At 53.8% G+C, this 16,549-nt stretch overlaps 1 protein-coding gene across 1 annotated transcript in view; it reads left to right on the forward strand.

The window, feature by feature from the left end:
• Positions 1-8,071, forward strand: part of MYOCD (myocardin) — a gene marked incomplete at its 5' end in the record, with an annotated part of 8,951 nt that extends 880 nt beyond the window's left edge. The window contains 5 exons of the mRNA XM_009587721.1: positions 1-38; positions 375-528; positions 1,741-2,694; positions 6,680-6,737; positions 7,420-8,071. The exon at positions 1-38 is cut by the window's left edge and continues 231 nt beyond it. Coding sequence (XP_009586016.1) covers positions 1-38; positions 375-528; positions 1,741-2,694; positions 6,680-6,737; positions 7,420-7,982 — 1,767 coding nt within the window. The remainder of the gene's footprint in view (positions 39-374; positions 529-1,740; positions 2,695-6,679; positions 6,738-7,419) is intronic.
• Between the last annotated feature and the right edge of the window lie 8,478 nt (positions 8,072-16,549).

Consider the following 16,549-nt stretch of genomic DNA (forward strand, 5'->3'; position numbering starts at 1 on the left):
CACTTCAGCTACCCAGGGATGCACCAAGGCCAGCTAAAGTGAGTGGCGATGTGCCAAAAGCAGGGTTTAGCCCTGTCTCCCTCCAAATTTTCCCCTCCAATACCCATTTGTGCCAGTGCAAGGGGGATAGATGCATGCAAGTGAAACATAAAAGCTTGGGAACATAGCACAGTCTCCTGCAAAGCTGTTCTGGCTTGGTGACTGGCTGGGGCACCTGTGACCTGCTGGTGGGTCACCAGCAACCTCCTTACAGCCCAACCTGGTTTTCCTTGGGGTTGGTGGTCCTTCAGGTCTCATACAGGAGATAGCAGCCCCAAGGGAGCAGAGACCCTGGGGGGGCAGACAAGTTACCCAAATCTCCTTTGTTATTTCAGGCAATCAAATGAGCAAATGGTCAAAAGTTCAAATTCTTCATCAACTTCTGTCAACAACACCCCTCTTTCTCCTGTGAAAACCACCTTTTCAGGCCAGACTTGTGTCTCATCTATCAAGCCAGGCCCTCTGCCATCTAACCTGGATGATCTGAAAGTGAGTGCAAACTTTGTCACAACAGGAACAGAATCTTATAACCTGAATGTGCTTTGCTACCCCTGAACTGTGCAGGGTAGTATCACAGGCTGAGCTGGCTGGGAGTGACCGCATGTTACAGATCAGCAAACCAGAACCACCATGCTGTGAGCGAAACCAGGAGTACGTCATGCTGGGTCAGGAATTGGTCACCGCGATGATTAAATGAAAACATGGGTTTGCTTCTCTGTAGGTGACACATGGGTGCATTGCTCCAGGGCATTGCTCCATTGCATACCAGCAAACCTTAGGTATAACTTGAGATGGCTGCAGGCCAGGCCATCAGGTCGAGGAGTAAAGGATGATCTGGGCTGCTGCTCCTGCAGCTCATGGCTCCATACCTTCTGTGTTTTTATGGTGGACATCATGGATGCTGCTAGCAGACCAACCAGAAGCTAGGAGGTCAGCATGGCCTCCATTTAGTGACTCAGCTTCTCAGTGGTCATTGCAGCCAGGCCAGCTCAGCTCTCTCCACAAGCAGGTATCTCCTGCAGTCTGCAGCTACAAGCACTGCTTTAAACAGTACCTAAATCTCTCATGTAGGCAAGACAGCCAGGGCATAAGGGAGAATCACTCCCATCAATGGTTCTTTTATACTTTGCTAATGGAGCCTTAGCCACGGCAAAGACCAAGTCCTTTTAGGACCAGAGACCTAGGGGTGATATTCATTATTAGAGAAAGAAGTAAGATGAGGTAGAAATAACGTGAGTTTGGCCATAGTGATGTCCCAGCTCAGATGCCTGAACCGTGTGCAGATGCCTGAACATGGAGTATCTGGCTCCAAGGTACGTGGTCACATTCTCTGAGCTAAAGGATGCCATCAGCTAGTTCATGGTCTGTGTGAAAGTCCTCTGCAGCTGTAGAAACTTACTGCTAGGAAGGGAATCTTGGGTTATCTTCGTGGCCCAAGGACCACTGCTGGTTCATGGAGTGCAGTCACATTTCCTGGAGGAAGAAAGAAGGTTTTCCTATTAGGAAAAGTTGAGGTCCTGCAGTGGTCAGGGCTGTGCATGGTGACTCAGGTGACTGCAGGTGAGACAATGAGCACTTGGGGGGTCAGAGCTTTAAAGCAGAAAGCTGGGAGCCTGTGATCTGAGATTTCTTGTTGGAAATGTTGGATTTCTAAAGGGCTCATCTGCCATTGGGACTGATCGTTTGTGACTTTCCTTCTAGGTGTCAGAACTGAGACAGCAGCTCCGAATACGAGGCCTGCCTGTGTCGGGTACCAAAACAGCGCTGATGGAACGGCTGCGGCCCTTCCAGGAGTGTGGCAGCAATGCAGTGCCAAACTTCAGTGAGATCACCACTGTCACCTTCCCAGTCACTCCGACAAGTACCCTGTCGAGTTACCAGTCGCAGTCCTCCACCAGCATGTTATCAAATGGCTTCTACCACTTTGGCAGCACCAGCTCCACCCCACCCATCTCTCCAGCCTCCTCTGACCTCTCTGTGAGCGGGTCTTTGCCAGACACATTCAACGATGGGCCCATGTCTTCTCCACAGTTCGGTCTCCAGCCATCTCCTGTTCATGGCAGTGCCGAAGAAAGCCTCATGAGCAGCATGAATGGAGGGAGCATCCAGCTGGAGCTGGAAGGGATCGACACAGAGAAAGACAAGATGCTGGTGGAGAAGCAGAAGGTCATCAATGAACTGACATGGAAGCTGCAGCAAGAGCAGAGGCAAGTGGAAGAGTTACGGATGCAGCTCCAGAAGCGAAAGAGAAGCAATGGCCTTGAAGAGAAGCAGCAGCCTGCTCAGCATTTCTTTGGTGTCCCCATCAAGCAAGAAAATGCAGTGTCCAGCTGTCCATTTGCATCCAAACAAACTGCCTTGAAAGGTCAAGCCAGCAGCTCGGATAAATTAAGTAACTGTGGGGTGCCGCAGCTGCCTCACATTGTAAATAGCCACTGCTTGGAGCCTGCAGGGCAAAGCACCATCACCTCCTCAACATTCCTGAGCCCGCAGTGCTCCCCCCAGCACTCTCCACTCGGGGCTGCAAAGAGCCCCCAGCACATCAGCCTGCCACCGTCCCCGAACAGCCACTATCTCCTCTCAGTGTCCCCTGGCTCACAGGCAGAAGGGCGCAGCGGGTCCCCGCAGACCAACAGTTGCCTTCGCACAGCATCGGTAAGTGGAGAGCACCCCAGATGGCATCGCAGTGGTGAACACACTGGTGTCTGTGGGCAGTCAGTCAAACATCCCAGTTTGAGTCCTTTCGTATCAGACCAGGACTGCTGGCACCCAGGGTGGGTACCCAGGGGGCTGTAGCAGCATGTGGGTCTGCCTGGAAAGGCAGAGAGCAGCCCAGATGGACAACGGGTTGGAAGCTGATGGCACCGCAGGGTCCTTTGCAGGGCCTTTGCAGGGCCCTTTGCAGGGCATCTCGTGGGGAGCCCTGCTGTCGCCGCACCCAATTGCCCTGGGGGTCACAGCACAGCTCCCATGCCCTAGCACAGCTCCTTCTGCACGGGGGGAGCTCTGGCACAGCCCCCCTCTTCCCCAGGGGACCCCAGCACAGCTCTCTCTGCCCCTGGGTGAGCACTGGCAAAGCTCCCTGTGTCCTGGGAGAGTGCTGGCACAGCATCCTCTGCCCTGTGGAGCCCTGGCACAGCTCCCTCTGCCGTGGGGAGACCTGGCACAGCTTCCCCTGTCCCTGGTTAAGCACTGGCACAGCTCCCTCTGCCCCTGGAGGAGTCCTGGCACAGCTCCCTCTGCCCTGGGGGAGCATTGGCACAGCTTCTTCTGCCCTAAAAGAGCCCTAACTCAGCTGCCTCTCCCCTCAGGGGGAGGCCCTGGCACAGCTTGCTGTGCCCCTGGGGGAGTCCTGGCACAGCTCCCCCTGCCCCATGGAGCCCTGGCACAGCTCCTTCTACCCTGGGAAAGCCCTGGCGCAGCTCCCCCTGCCCCATGGAGCCCTGGCAAAGCTCTATCCACCACGGGGAAGCACCGGCACAGATCCCTCAGACTCTGGGAGAGCCCCGCTGCAGTGTCGCAGGGCTTTTCAGCATCTTGCGGAGCCATTGTGGCTCCTAGCGGTGTGTGAGGGATTTTGACCACAGGGTTGAAGGAGGGCAGTTACCCCAGTCATATGGGAAGCCTTTTCTTGGGAAGATAGAACAGGGCTTGCAATTGGGGTCTGCAGTCAGATAGCACTTGTGCCTCCTCACCAGGCAATAGCACAGCAGAGAGTTGTCCCTTCAGCATCCACCACTCCTCACTCAGCCCTCTGGACAGGTACGAAAGCTTGGAGATGGGCACACGCTGCCAACACACAAAAGCAGCACAAGGTGCTGCTGATCGCAGCCCCAGTTCATCCCAACACCAGGGTTTCCGAGGCAGCAGCAACACCCATCATACATCTGTAAAACACACACAGTGGTGCAAGGCATGCACACTGCATTCAGGGAAGATGTACAGCAAGCGCACGCTGAGTGCACAACAGCCGCACAACAGCAGAGCGACAGCCACTGCAAAACACCCAGCGCTCGAGCAGGGCAGCTCACGAATCACATTCCCGCAGTTAGCACACTGAGCAGTGTCCAGCAGGAGCTGGGCAGCGGGGTGCAGTGCTGCAAGGTGGCAGAAAGTGGGATGCAGCCATTCAGAGGACAGTGAGATCAGTGACATAGGCAGTTGGCACACAGCACAGACAGTGAGGTGGGCAGTGGGGAGCAATTTAGGGTGAAAGGGGCAGAGAGAGAGTGCTGCCAGTGGGGGGGGCAGTGGAGTGCAGTGCTGTCGGGGTGAGGTAGGCAATGAGGCTTGCTGCTGGGGTGAAATGGGGAGCATTGCTTTGGGTGAGCTGGGCAACGGGGAGCAGTGCTGTGGATAAGCTGGGCAGTGGGGCAGAGAGCAGGGGATGCAGTGGGCAGTAGGATGCAGTAGGTGACCTCAGCAGTGGGGTACAGAGCTGTAGAGGTGAGCTGGGCAATGGGGCAAAGCTGTGGGTACAACAGGCAGTGGAACATAGTGCTGTGAGGCGATACTCCAAGAGAGGCGGCTCTGGATGACCGGGCAGCGGCCAGCGAGCATCAGCAGGGAGCAGCAACACCTTGGGGGCATCTCCAGCTCCTTCCTCGCTGCCCAAGCGCAAGGGGCGTATGGAGGGGATAGCCTCACGGTGTCCTGCAGCTCATCCTTGCTGCAACACCACCCATCCTGGGCATTCCTCTGCTGCCTGCAAGGGGCTGCCAGGGGAGAGGGTCCCTCTTCAGCAACAGCTCCCTCTCTGTACCCAGCATTGGAGTGCCGTCCCCCCCAAGCCTGGAATACTGCTCTTCGCAGCCGACCTCCACAGAAAGGTGGCCAGGATGTGCACGGCCAGGCCAAGTGGCCTCACCACTGCCCTGGATCCACTTCTGGATCCAACCCGCCTGCCGGCACCATGCTGCATCCCCTGGCACTGGCTCTCATGGGATGAGACAGCCACAGCCAGGCGGTGGGGAAGGGCATACAAGGGCCTAGAGGCGATGGGGACAGCAGCTGGCAGGCACTGGACCTTCAGATGAGGTCCCTCCTGGAAGGGGGACTGATACACAGGTGTTTGGCACAGGCATAGGGAAAGCCTAGGTGCTGACCTGACAGTGACTCTTCTGGGTGGTCTTCCCTGGCCTGGGCCCTGTGAGATGCCCCTGGACAGGTGGTGATGGAAAGGGTCCCCAGCAGAGTGGCTGAGAGGCAGCTGGCAGCCGGGGAAGCACTGCATCACTGGCTGGGTGCAGCCGACCACCAGCAGCCCATCTCTTTCTCCCCCTCCCTCTGCACATTCACGGCTGGACCGAGCACCGGGATGCTCTGCAGCATCATGCCTGTGCTCCAGGTCAGCCTGGCCTTGACTCTCAGAGCTAGGCTGATGGAGCTAGTTTACCTCCCTCTCTCCTGCCCGGAGACCAGGCACTTCGTTTGAGCTGATTTGGCCCACAGAATCATTAGTTTCCCTGGCACCACTCTGGCTTCAACAGGGGTGTAAGAGAGCTGGGCCTCCTGCCGTGCCTCCCTGTGCATTGACTCCGTTTCCCTGTATTTCCCCCACGCAGATGGCTACGCAGGCAGGTCAAAAGTTTTCTATTCCATCCCCAAGTTTTTGTAAGTCAAGCCCAGCCCTCTCAGAGGTAAAGCAGCCTCCACCCTATGAGGATGCAGTAAAGCAGGTAACTGCATGATTTTTATTTTCTATAGGGCTAGGGCTGCACAGGGTATTCTTTTGTGGTTAATGTAACTCATCTGCAGGAGTTACAACCCATTGTGGGGTCTCTGGGTAGAACAGGTCTGTTTCCATAAGGAATGGGCTTTTCTTGAAGAGTTAGTTGCTGAATGACTGCCACAAAGCAGTCAGACACCACGCTGGATGGGATAGTGTCTTCTGTGCTGATGAAAGGCACCAGTCGACCCTGGGGTCCTGACATCCCACACAAATACCCCAGGACTTCAGTGTACTCTTCTTCGAGTGCTCAGTGCTATGTGAGAAAGAGACTCTTGAGCATTCCCAAGTCACCAGGAAACCTCACCTTCCCTCTTTAGCCCATTAGCAAAGTGTCCTTCGCCATGCCATCTGCCTCCCTTCGCCTTACCCTGGAGCGCTGTTCCCCGGGCAAGGAGTGTCTCCATTGCCAATGAACCCCTTATTTCTTGTGAGAGTCTGTCAGCAGCCTCAGTGCAGGTCATGCTGTTGGCAGTGATAAAAACGGTCTGTCAGGGAGGCGTGCAGAAAGTCCTTCCAGTCTCCAGTCAGGGAGAGGAGGATGACAGTGCGTTGTCCCCAGGGAGCTGCAGGGAGTGCAAGGAGGCACAGGAGTGCAGGCCAGTGCGAGGTGCTGGGTCCAAAAAGTTGTTGTGTCCTGACAGCCCTGAGAAGAGGCAGTCTGTGATGGCCACTGAGCAGAGGGTCGGTGGCAGGGCGGGGGGAACCTGGCGCCATGCTCCCTGAATCCACCATGCTTGTCCCAGGGCCCTGCAGTGCTCACCTGAAAGCCACTGCCAGCCCCATGTTGGAGTGGCATCTCTCCTGCATAGGAGAAAGCCCTTTGTGGGGTCTAGAGCCACCTACCTGGCTTGTGGCCAGAGGGAGTCTCCTCCTAATGCCCTCTACTCTCCTCTTTGTCGTTTGCTGCAGCAGATGACACGAAGTCAGCAGATGGACGAGCTCCTGGACGTGCTGATTGAGAGCGGAGGTACGCACTGCTTCCCTGTTTCCCTCCAGGGCTTCCCCTCCAAGCCAGCATCGGTCCGTGGGGCTCAGTGCACTCTGTGCACCCCAGCAGAGCTGCCTGAGTTGAGTACAGCTTTCATTTGCCCTCCCTGTGCCAGCAGCCACTGAGATTGAATCCAAAAGCATATTGGCCCTCCCAGAGCCTGCTCCTGTATGTGCAGACCTGGTGGGATGGTCTGGGCTCGGTTATCGCCTATGCAGATTGCGCAGAGAGAAGGGACAGCAGGGTGGCAGCCCTGTGCACAGCACTGCCAGCACCCTCCCCATGCAGAGCCCCCAGTGTCCCCCACCATTTCCAGTGCTGCCAGTGCCATCTCCCGCATAGAGCACTGCCAGTGTCCTCCCCTGTGCAAAGTGCTGCCTGTGCCTTTTCCCATGCACAACCCATGCCCAGCCCTGTGGGGACAGCTGCCAGTGCTCGTGCCCTGGGGACTGTGTCCAAAGCCAGGGGAGTCAGGGTCAGAAAGCAGGAACGTGCAAGGCTTTCTTCAGGGAGGGTGGGCGAGCATGCCAAGGGGATTGAGTGGGGAGCATGTCCCCATAGGCATGCCCAAGAGCCCAGCTGGGGGGCTGTGCTGGTGCCCCTGTGCCCAGCAGTGGTGGGCACTGCCAGAGCACCTCAAACCCCTCTCATTTGTTGACAGAAATGCCAGCCAATGCCAAGGAGGATCGGTCCTGCCTCCAGAAAGTACCTCAGATAACAGTGTCTACAGGGAACTCCAGTGCTTCTCTCCCAAAGTCATCCACCGCGTTCGAGCCAGTCTCCTCAGCCCAGCTCTCCTTCGAGCACTGTCCGGGCAGCAGTGATGCTCACCTCGAGGTCCTGACCCACAGCCCCCTGGGGAGGGTCAGTGAAATCGCCTTGCTGAAGATGGGGGGAGAAGAGTCCCACTTCGAAGGGATGATGGAGGGGTTCTCCAGCAAAGCCGCAGATGAACTGCTCACCTCCCAGGAGATTTTACAGACTCCCCTCTCGCCCATGGAAACCCAGCTCTCCCCTTCCCCTGCCGATGGCTCTGGTTTACAAATGAGTTTCACTGAGTCTCCATGGGAAACAATGGAGTGGCTGGACCTCACCCCCCCCAGTTCCGCCACCGGCTTTGGCTCGCTCACCCCCGTGGGTCCCAGCATCTTCAACATTGATTTCCTAGATGTTACCGATCTCAGTCTAAACACCAGCATGGACCTGCACCTGCAGCAGTGGTGAAAGAGAGGGCGGTGGAGGCAGGATACTGTAAGCCTGCAGCAGCCAGCACAGTGTTTCTGTCTTGCAGGAGAACGTGCAGGGTTAATGTGCCACATCCAGGGGAAACTGGAGTCATTTTCCCAGCATATAAACTTGTTTGAATTTCCAGTTACTGCAAATTGACAGCACAACAGCTCTGGTACTTTGGTTTTCCTCCATCGACACATCCCCACAGAGGACACCAGTGCCTTTAACAACACTTCTTTAGATTGACAAGAACTTCAGTTCTGTTTCTTTTATTTTTTTTCCCCCCAGTTTTAGCAGTCACTCTCATAAGAACTGGAGCAGCTCATGACAAAACTGTGTGGTGAGGAGACCTCACCTAGGTGGCAATGGGAAATCATGGAGAGGAGAGCCCATTGCTGCCCCCTCCTCTACTCCCTTCCTGCCCTTCCAGCCCTTTAGGCAATCCTGCTGGGCTCATCTTGGCCCATGCCCAGGCCAGGGGGTGTGGGCGCAGGGAGGCTCTGCCCAGCCAGGGCGACAAGCACACTTCTCCATACAGCCAGGCTCGCCTTGCTTCCTTCCTCCTGCCCCTGAAGCTGCGTTGCCTAGTCCCTGCACAGCTCTGCTCCAGGTGGATGAGAGATGGAGACCACCATGTTCGTGGTGGCACATTGTCATGTCCTCATGGTGCCTGGGGGCTGAAAGCCCAGGAGCCGTCCCAGCTTCAGTCTGAACTGAATCAGGCTGAAGCCTGTGACCTCGGACTAGAGAGCTCTGGATATTGGAGGCAGCTGCTCAGGCTGCAGGTGCAGGTATTGAAGGGACGTGGCACCCTGGTGCAGCTGCCATGTCCCAGCTAGCGTGGTACAGACGAAGAGATGTGTTTTGGTCCAAGGTAGGAGCAAGTTGTATGGAAAATACAGCCAGGCTTTGGAGGGGCTGTCCTTTGCACAGCCAGAAGTCAGGATGGCATGACCTGGGAGCAGGGGGAGCCAGAAACAGGCACTCAGTGATATGCACGTGGGGCAGGGCTGAGTGGGCCCTTGCCTGGCTGTGGTTTTGTGCGAGCGTCTGCTTTTGTTGCCTCCACTTCTCTGCCATCCATCCCTCCATCCTTCCCATTCCTCCTTGATCCCCAGCAGTCATCCCCTTCTTCCCAAGTTTACTCCAGCGTCACTCTTCACTCAGCCCAGAGCAAGGCCATCCGGAGAACAGCTGTGAATCACTGAACCTGGAGGAGCTAGTTCTCCTGAAGCCAGCAGAGTTGGATGCTCTCCTGCAGTGATGCCTCCCATTTGAAGTCACCAGCATTTCTTCTATGAGTCTCTGTGCAATATACTTCCTCAAGCTCTAGCGAGAACGAGCCTTTGTTTCACTTCTTGGCTTCCACCAAAGAACTTGCTGCAGACTGTTTGACGGACATGTCTACTTCTTTGCAATTCTGGTTTTGCCAAAGTAAATATTGTTGCTGACAAAGATTGTTAAACTATTTACAGACTGAGCGTATTTAATATTTGTGTTACTGGAAGGACAGGACAGGAGATGCAGCAGCTAGGGAGGAGGTCCGGCACAAGGGGCCTGCGGGCAGCCTGGCCGTGGCTCCCGCGGGGTGCTCCCCCCAGGGATGCTGGAGCTGTTGGAGGAGGCTCTGCAGCCCCTGCTGTGTCTCCAGTTCGTGGCGTTGTTGCATGCTGTATAAAGCACGTGGCAGTAGCTTTCAACTCACTATTTAAAGCATCACTTTTCTATTGTACAAAAGGTCACAGTGCACTGCTAGGATAGACGATCACAGGTTGCATTTTTTTAAAGAATTTCTTTTTCTAAGTGAGAGATTTTTTGAAGCCGGTCCATGGAGAATATTAATAGCACTTGAAACAGAGTAGTGTTAGCTGCTACACTGCGTCATTGTACAGGGCTTTCCAGGTAACTTCCTCCTTTCAGCAAGTGTATTTCTTTATTTAAAGGGATGCTGTCAGCTTCAAACTTGTAAGCAAGCACATTTCCTTACCTATGTTACCAGCAACACCTTCATTATTAAAAACCCCTTTGTCTTGCCACTCATCTGCTTGCAGTTTGCTGTTTGATTTTGCCGGCTGGGGGCGCCACCCAGCTAGGACCATTTGGTATCAGCTCCATGCCCTGGGGCAGCTGCAGTCCTTGCAAGAGCAGAAATATTTCTTTTACGGCCACAGTTTCTCCTGTAAGATTTCTAAACAAGCTAGCTGGAGTGTCCTGTTTCTGAAGGCTTTTTCTTCTATTGGCTTCGGTTTCACTTTGTTCGCCCGCAAACCCTGCTCCTCAGGTCAGTGTCCCCTTCAAAGGCAGCAGTTGGCACCCTGCCCAAACCCCTTTGCTGAGCTCCCGGCGGCCGTGGGCACGGGCAGAGCTCCCCCCGCAGCTGAACCTCCTGTTGCCCGCAGGCGAGCAGCAGAGGCAGGTTGGAGAGCTCTCCCCAGGGTGACCCTGGCTCCTTCTCCCCCGTACCCATTAGTTTCCAGATTCATCGCATCTTTCCTTTGATTAAAAAAGGGTACCCAGGACATTCACCCACCTGTTTGCAGGGAGGGACTGCCTGTGTGTCCACAGATGGGCTTAAAAGGTGAAACAATCCTGAGACATTGCAGAAGTAAATCTGAAAATATGTAGATGAAAAAACAACTAGTTCCTATGAACATCTTTTAATCTCTAAACTGCACTCTGCAACTAAATGTGTTATGATAAATTGCCTGGACTGAGCCAAGATATGGTTACTCAGAGGATGAGAAGACAAGCCTCAGTCTAGGATTGTTTCGGGAATACTGATGAACAGGAGCACTCACCTGTCCCGTCTGCCTGTTGAGGAAAGCCTGCCTGTGTTGGTCAACCTGCAGAGGAGGAGCTGTGAGGACATGCTGCTAGTCTCCCATTGTAAAAGGCAAAGAGCAGGACGAGTGGTACAGGGAGTCACAGCTTTAAAGTGCAGGGAAGATGCTTGTCAGGTGCCGAGGTTTGGACCAGAGCATTGGGGGAGGCTGAGTCCAGACAAAGGTCCTGCTGTGGGGCAGAGGGAGGGATCGGAGGGTCTCCTGAGGTCTCCTTCCAGGCCCCAAAAGATACCTGCAGCAGTGCCCCTCCGCTGCCTGGAGAAGAGCTCAGCTGAGCTCTGCCCCGGCTGTCGGTTTTCCAGCCCCGCCAGAGTAGCCTCCTGGGAAAGCACAGGCTGTGCTGGCAGGACAGGACCTGCTCTCCCCTCCCATTGCCTTGGCCAGAGAAGCACCTGCAAAGCCCCATCCACACTCAGCCACCACCGTGAAGCTCCCCAGCAACTTGCTGGCTGGGCATTACCCTTGGGTCCCGTCTGGGAGGTGTTTCAGTTTCCTGCCCTCCCAGGCAGGATGCCAGAGCCTGACCCCGCTGGTCACTGCAAGGCCCTCACATTTACAGCTTCCCTTTGTAACCCTGCTCCTGTTCCGTGGTGTCCTGCATTTCGGATAGCTCTTATCCTTCCTGGTACACCTTATATCAGAGCAAGGCCGTGGTTGCTCTGCCTTCTTTAGCTCAGCACCTGCTGATGAACTGTACTCTCCATGCCCCGAAGGAGTTAGTGTTTCAATGTGTGGGTGATTTTCCCACACAGGCTGTCCCAAGGGATTTAGGGTCCTGAGGTTTTCCTTCCCATCAAAGCCCGGATTCAACAAAGGAAAAACCTCCATCACTGGAGATCCCAGTGATGTCCCACTCTCCCTGGGCCTTCCTGCCTGAAAAATACAGGAAATATAAAGCAAAAAAATGTTCCAAGAGTCAAATAACATTTTTCATGCCTCTGGTAACATTTTTAAATGCCTGGCTCAGTGCACCATCCAATGCTTCCTCCACGGGAGGCACTGAGACGTCAACAGCATCTTTCCACCAGCTCCTAGGTCAAGAGAGACCATGTTTCAGGCACAGTTTTCCCTCCCAAGTGACATGGGGAAACATCTGTTCCTCAGCCCTTCAGGGCTCAGCGGGGGTACCCTGTGCCCTCGTGTGTGGGGGGGATGAAGAGGTAGCAGTGGAAGGAACTTGCATGTGCCCGTTGCAGACCCCTGCAGCATGGGCGAGCCCGAAAGCCCCTGAGCCCAGCACCATAGCTGCCAGTGCCTTTCACCACCCCGTCACCAATACCCCATCACCCTGTGACACCCACACCAGCACCCCCGGCATCCTTTGCTGCACCCCAATGCTATCTCTGCACTGACAGCAGCCCCCAGCCCAGCCCTCTCCAGCTGCCCGCCGGCCAAGGGCCCCTTGGCCTCCTCCTGTGCACGGGCAGCCCTGGCACCTCATCACCCATGCAAAGCCCCCACTGCCCCCCACACCAGCGTGTACAACCCCCTCATACCTGCTCACCAGCACAGGACACTCTCTCACCCCTCTCTGAGCACACTACCATCTACCACCCATCCAGATCCCTCTGCTCATCCCTGGCCAGTTGCCCCAGAGCCCGTACGCCTCTCTCACCCAAACTCACTCGAGGGGGGACCAGGGCCACTCCTTACCCATGCATGGACCCTCTGAGATACTTATGGCCCTGGGGCCTCTGGCATCATCCTGTGCCTCTTCCTTCAGGCCCCTGCTGCCATCCCGTGCCTGTAGTCCTCTACATGCATTTTACTATAGAAGCATAGATAGTTACTTGTGCACAGAACTTCTCGTTATAACTAGCTATTGGTTACAAAACATATACAAGACTGTGTTACATCACACAATTCTAGGAGAGATAAAACAAAGCAAGTAATGTTCATCTTGTCATTAGATAATTGCTGTTACAGCTAAACAAGCTAAAGCAAAGTTCCAGGCAGGCTAAGACTAGTTCAGACAAGGTCTGACAAGTCCTGAGACCCCTTTTGCTAGCCTAGAACAAGGCTGTGGCCTCATAACAGCAGCAGCACCATATTTACTGCGCTACAGTAAAGCTACAAAAGCTACAAAAGCTACACAAGCTACAAAAGCATGGGACCTCAAGCGAGGCCACAGAGCATCTCCTGCGTTGCTCATTTGGTAACATGTCCACCAGGGACACTTGAACCTCTCCCATCCAAGTAACTCCCCCTTCTTGATGCCGACCTCAGCCAGCACCATGCGAAGCAGTGGCTCGGCTGAAAATGCCCCTGCATTCAGATCACACGCTGGTGGTAGTGAACCCATCAAAAAGGTGGCTTCAGCTGCACTGACTTTTCTGCAAGAAGCAGGAATTGGCTGGATTTCAGGATGGTTTCCAACGACCTTTTGAAATTGGGATCAGATTCAAATGTCTTCAGGAAATCACTGCGATATGGAATCCCAGGTTCTGAATCTTTCTGTCCTCCTTCCTCATTTGCTTCCCTCCTGCTTTTCCAGCTCAAACCCAGGTGCAGAGGGAGAAAGAGAAAGAAACACAGGATCCTGGAGCAGGGAACCAGGAGAATGGCCATGGTCTGCACTATACAGAAGGTTGAGCTACAGCTTCCAACCATGCACCCATCACAGTTTTCTCCATGTTTTGGTATTTTTTCTCTTAAAGCATCTTCAGCTGGACAGGGTGTGCTTGCTCACATGGAGCAGCTCTCCTGGGTTGTGCTTCTGTGGAGCACTGAAATTTCAGCATGTCTCCTGGGTCAGCAGGATTAGAGGTGGTCGCAAACTGGATGGCTCATGAACCAGTTCTGCAAACGTCTGGTGGGCCTCATATCAAAACTCTTTCTTATCTTCTCAGAAACACCCAACAGCTTCTCAAGACAAATCGCTTGTAATCGGTCCATGGAGTCACTGGTGTGTGCAGCAGATGGGTTCTCAGTCCGTCTTGAATCTGGTGAGAAACCTGTTTTCCTCAGAAGGTCATGCAGGACCTCCTCCTCTTCTCAAAATAATCTGACTGAACGTAATCCGGATTGCTGCAGCATTGGTTGGCTCTAACAAGCTGCAGTCCTGTCTGGACAAGGGAGAGAACTGCCTCCATGATCGGCCACGAAAGTAAACTTTCTTCCCAGAGGCATAGAAAGAAATCAGGCATCCAAATTTTGCTTCTTGTCTACCTGAGGTGGCTGATTTATGTTAAGCATGGACCAGATTTGGGAAAAGAAGGGGCAGAGCAGAAGTGCCCTGGCCAGGACAATGAGGCATGGTTGCCAATAAACAGGTGTCTGGTGTCTAACAAGATGTTAGGCTCACAAAGCACCTTCTCCAATGGTTTTCAAGCATCGCTCTGGTGTTGCACTCACACAAGCATTAAGTATGGACATGCACACAGATACCACACACTTAATACATACAACCTTGCAAGCAAGCACGCCTTCTCTAGTGTGAGTAGATGGCCTTCCTATACACACCAAACCCTGTCACCCTTTCCACTTGCTGAACCTGCATGTGCTTTTGGGAGTGTTAGCACAGCTACACCTGCAGAGTAACGTCCCTGCACTCAGCTCGTCTGGTGCAGCTGAGCAGAGATTTGCTGTTTGAAGTAGCCAGTGCTTGGAGGTGCAGGCTTTCTCCTGGCAGTAGGGCCTGCGCAGCCCTTCCATATGGAATTTATGCAAAGATAATGGCTTTTAGTCACACACCGTCTGGCAGATACCCCACGGTCCAGCCAGCCAGCCTGCTCTGCTATTTTATTCCCAGTACAACAGTGGCACTGTGTATCTCCAGAAGAGGGAGTTTGCGCTTCACCCTGTTCTCCAAGCATTTGCTCAGCTTTAAACATAATGGAAAAATTCAAGAGCTGCTTTCTTTTCTTATTAATCAGAGCAGCCACTCCTTCTTTCCCTGGATACTTCACACATTCAAATCAATGACCATGCTTGTGATTTGTATCAGGAGTCAAAGTGAAAATGGAGCTTGTTTTTCTAAGCAGCACCTATGGTATTAACCCAGGCCTGAGCATTTCATTTATACTTACCCGGCCACCAAAGGACACAAGAGGCTGGGATGAAGCCAAGCAGAAGATCAGTGGAAATACAGTGGAAATACACACAACTCAAAGTGCTCCTGACAAGAATAGGTGGTGGTGCACATCTGCATTCATACTGCTTGGGTCCAGGCAGAGATGTGTTTGAACTCATCCAAACCTCAAAGCTGGTCTTGGAGTTCCACAGACACATAATAATCATAACAGAGGACAGTATGCTTTTTTGGATGCTATATAATGCTTGGTGAAGATCTTAGCCATGCAAGTGGGCATAAAGGTGTGAGGAATTGGTATGAGGTGCCAGCCTGGACCACTGGGCTCAGAGAGAGTGGGCAATGGCTCAAAGTCTACCTGGAAGCTGGCTCAAACATCTGCTCCTCAGCCTTGGCGCTGAGTACAGAAAACAGGGCAGCGTCAGAGCCCATGTGGTGGCACAGAGGGAGGAGCCAGAGTCGAGCCATATGGACCTGGTTATGATGCCCATAGGAGGACTCCCAGCCCCAGGGTTGGAGAAAGCCATCATACATCACTCAAGAAAGGAATGTTGGAATTGTCCAAGGGCTCAAACGAGCAGCAACAGTGGCACTGCGCAAGTGTGGGTCCTGTCTGAGACATTAGCAGCATCTGGGATGTGGGTCGGAGGTTTTCTGTACCACTCCAGCAGTGACACAATGACAAACGAGATCCTCAGCGAAGGCAGTGAAGTCCAAATGGGCAAGGAAAAGAGTCCACAGGAGGAAAAACTGAGCATGAGTTCAACAAGGGGCAATGGTGAGGAACTGAAATGGCCACAAATAGAGTCCTTCTGCATCCACACAGTCACAGGGGAAAAGAGACGAGAGGGATTCTCTCCCTCCTGCAGAGCATGGGAATACCCAGTCCAGGGATGTGTAGGTGGACTCACATCCAGCCACCAGCTTCTTTCAGCTCCTTCAGCTGTGACAGCTTCCTTGAGAACAAATCTCAGGATGCAAAGGCAGGTTGCAGTGCAAAAGGAACAGAACTCCAGAGCAGCTCCAACTCATGGAAAAAGGAGCTGTAAGGTGAGGAGCTGGGTCCTTCAGCATCTGCCCAGCAGGGAAGGACTCTCCCTGGTGTGTGGTCAGATTTTGTCTTCTACCTGGAGGTCACCAAATCAGGGACCTTAGATTCTGGCAGTGGGGACAGCAGACGGTCCAAAATATCCCAAGTACTGTGCTGGCAACAGGAACCTTCCAGAAGCTTCATGTCGTGGAAACACTTAATTTATGCAAACTGACAGACTTCAACCACTGCTGAGCTTTCACACTGTGTATCTTGACACAGCAAGACTCTTCAGCTCCATTATCTGCCTTCCATTCTCTCGACAAAATTCTCACCCGCCACGTGAAGAAAAAATGCGAGAGCCAATGCCAGGTTGCTCCACCCATTCATAAGTACTTCTGGTCCTGAGCTGTGGCATGATCAATTCCTGCCAGTATGCTCTGGCTCTCCCTCTCACTGAATTGGGTGCTCCTGGGGTGGTCCCATTAAGCCAGTTTGAGCACTACAAGGCTGGCCCCTCTCCCCCGACACTGTCTTCTTTCCCAGTGAGGCTGCTGGGGTCCAGTTCTGCCCACCTACCTGGACAGTCTCCAAGCCCTCTGTGGCTTCCAGGCAGGAGAGACACTTGTCCCCACACAAGGAGGCTGGGCAGCAGGAA

Source organism: Fulmarus glacialis, unplaced genomic scaffold (genome assembly GCF_000690835.1).
Source record: "Fulmarus glacialis isolate BGI_N327 unplaced genomic scaffold, ASM69083v1 scaffold46101, whole genome shotgun sequence".
Taxonomy (NCBI): domain Eukaryota; kingdom Metazoa; phylum Chordata; class Aves; order Procellariiformes; family Procellariidae; genus Fulmarus; species Fulmarus glacialis.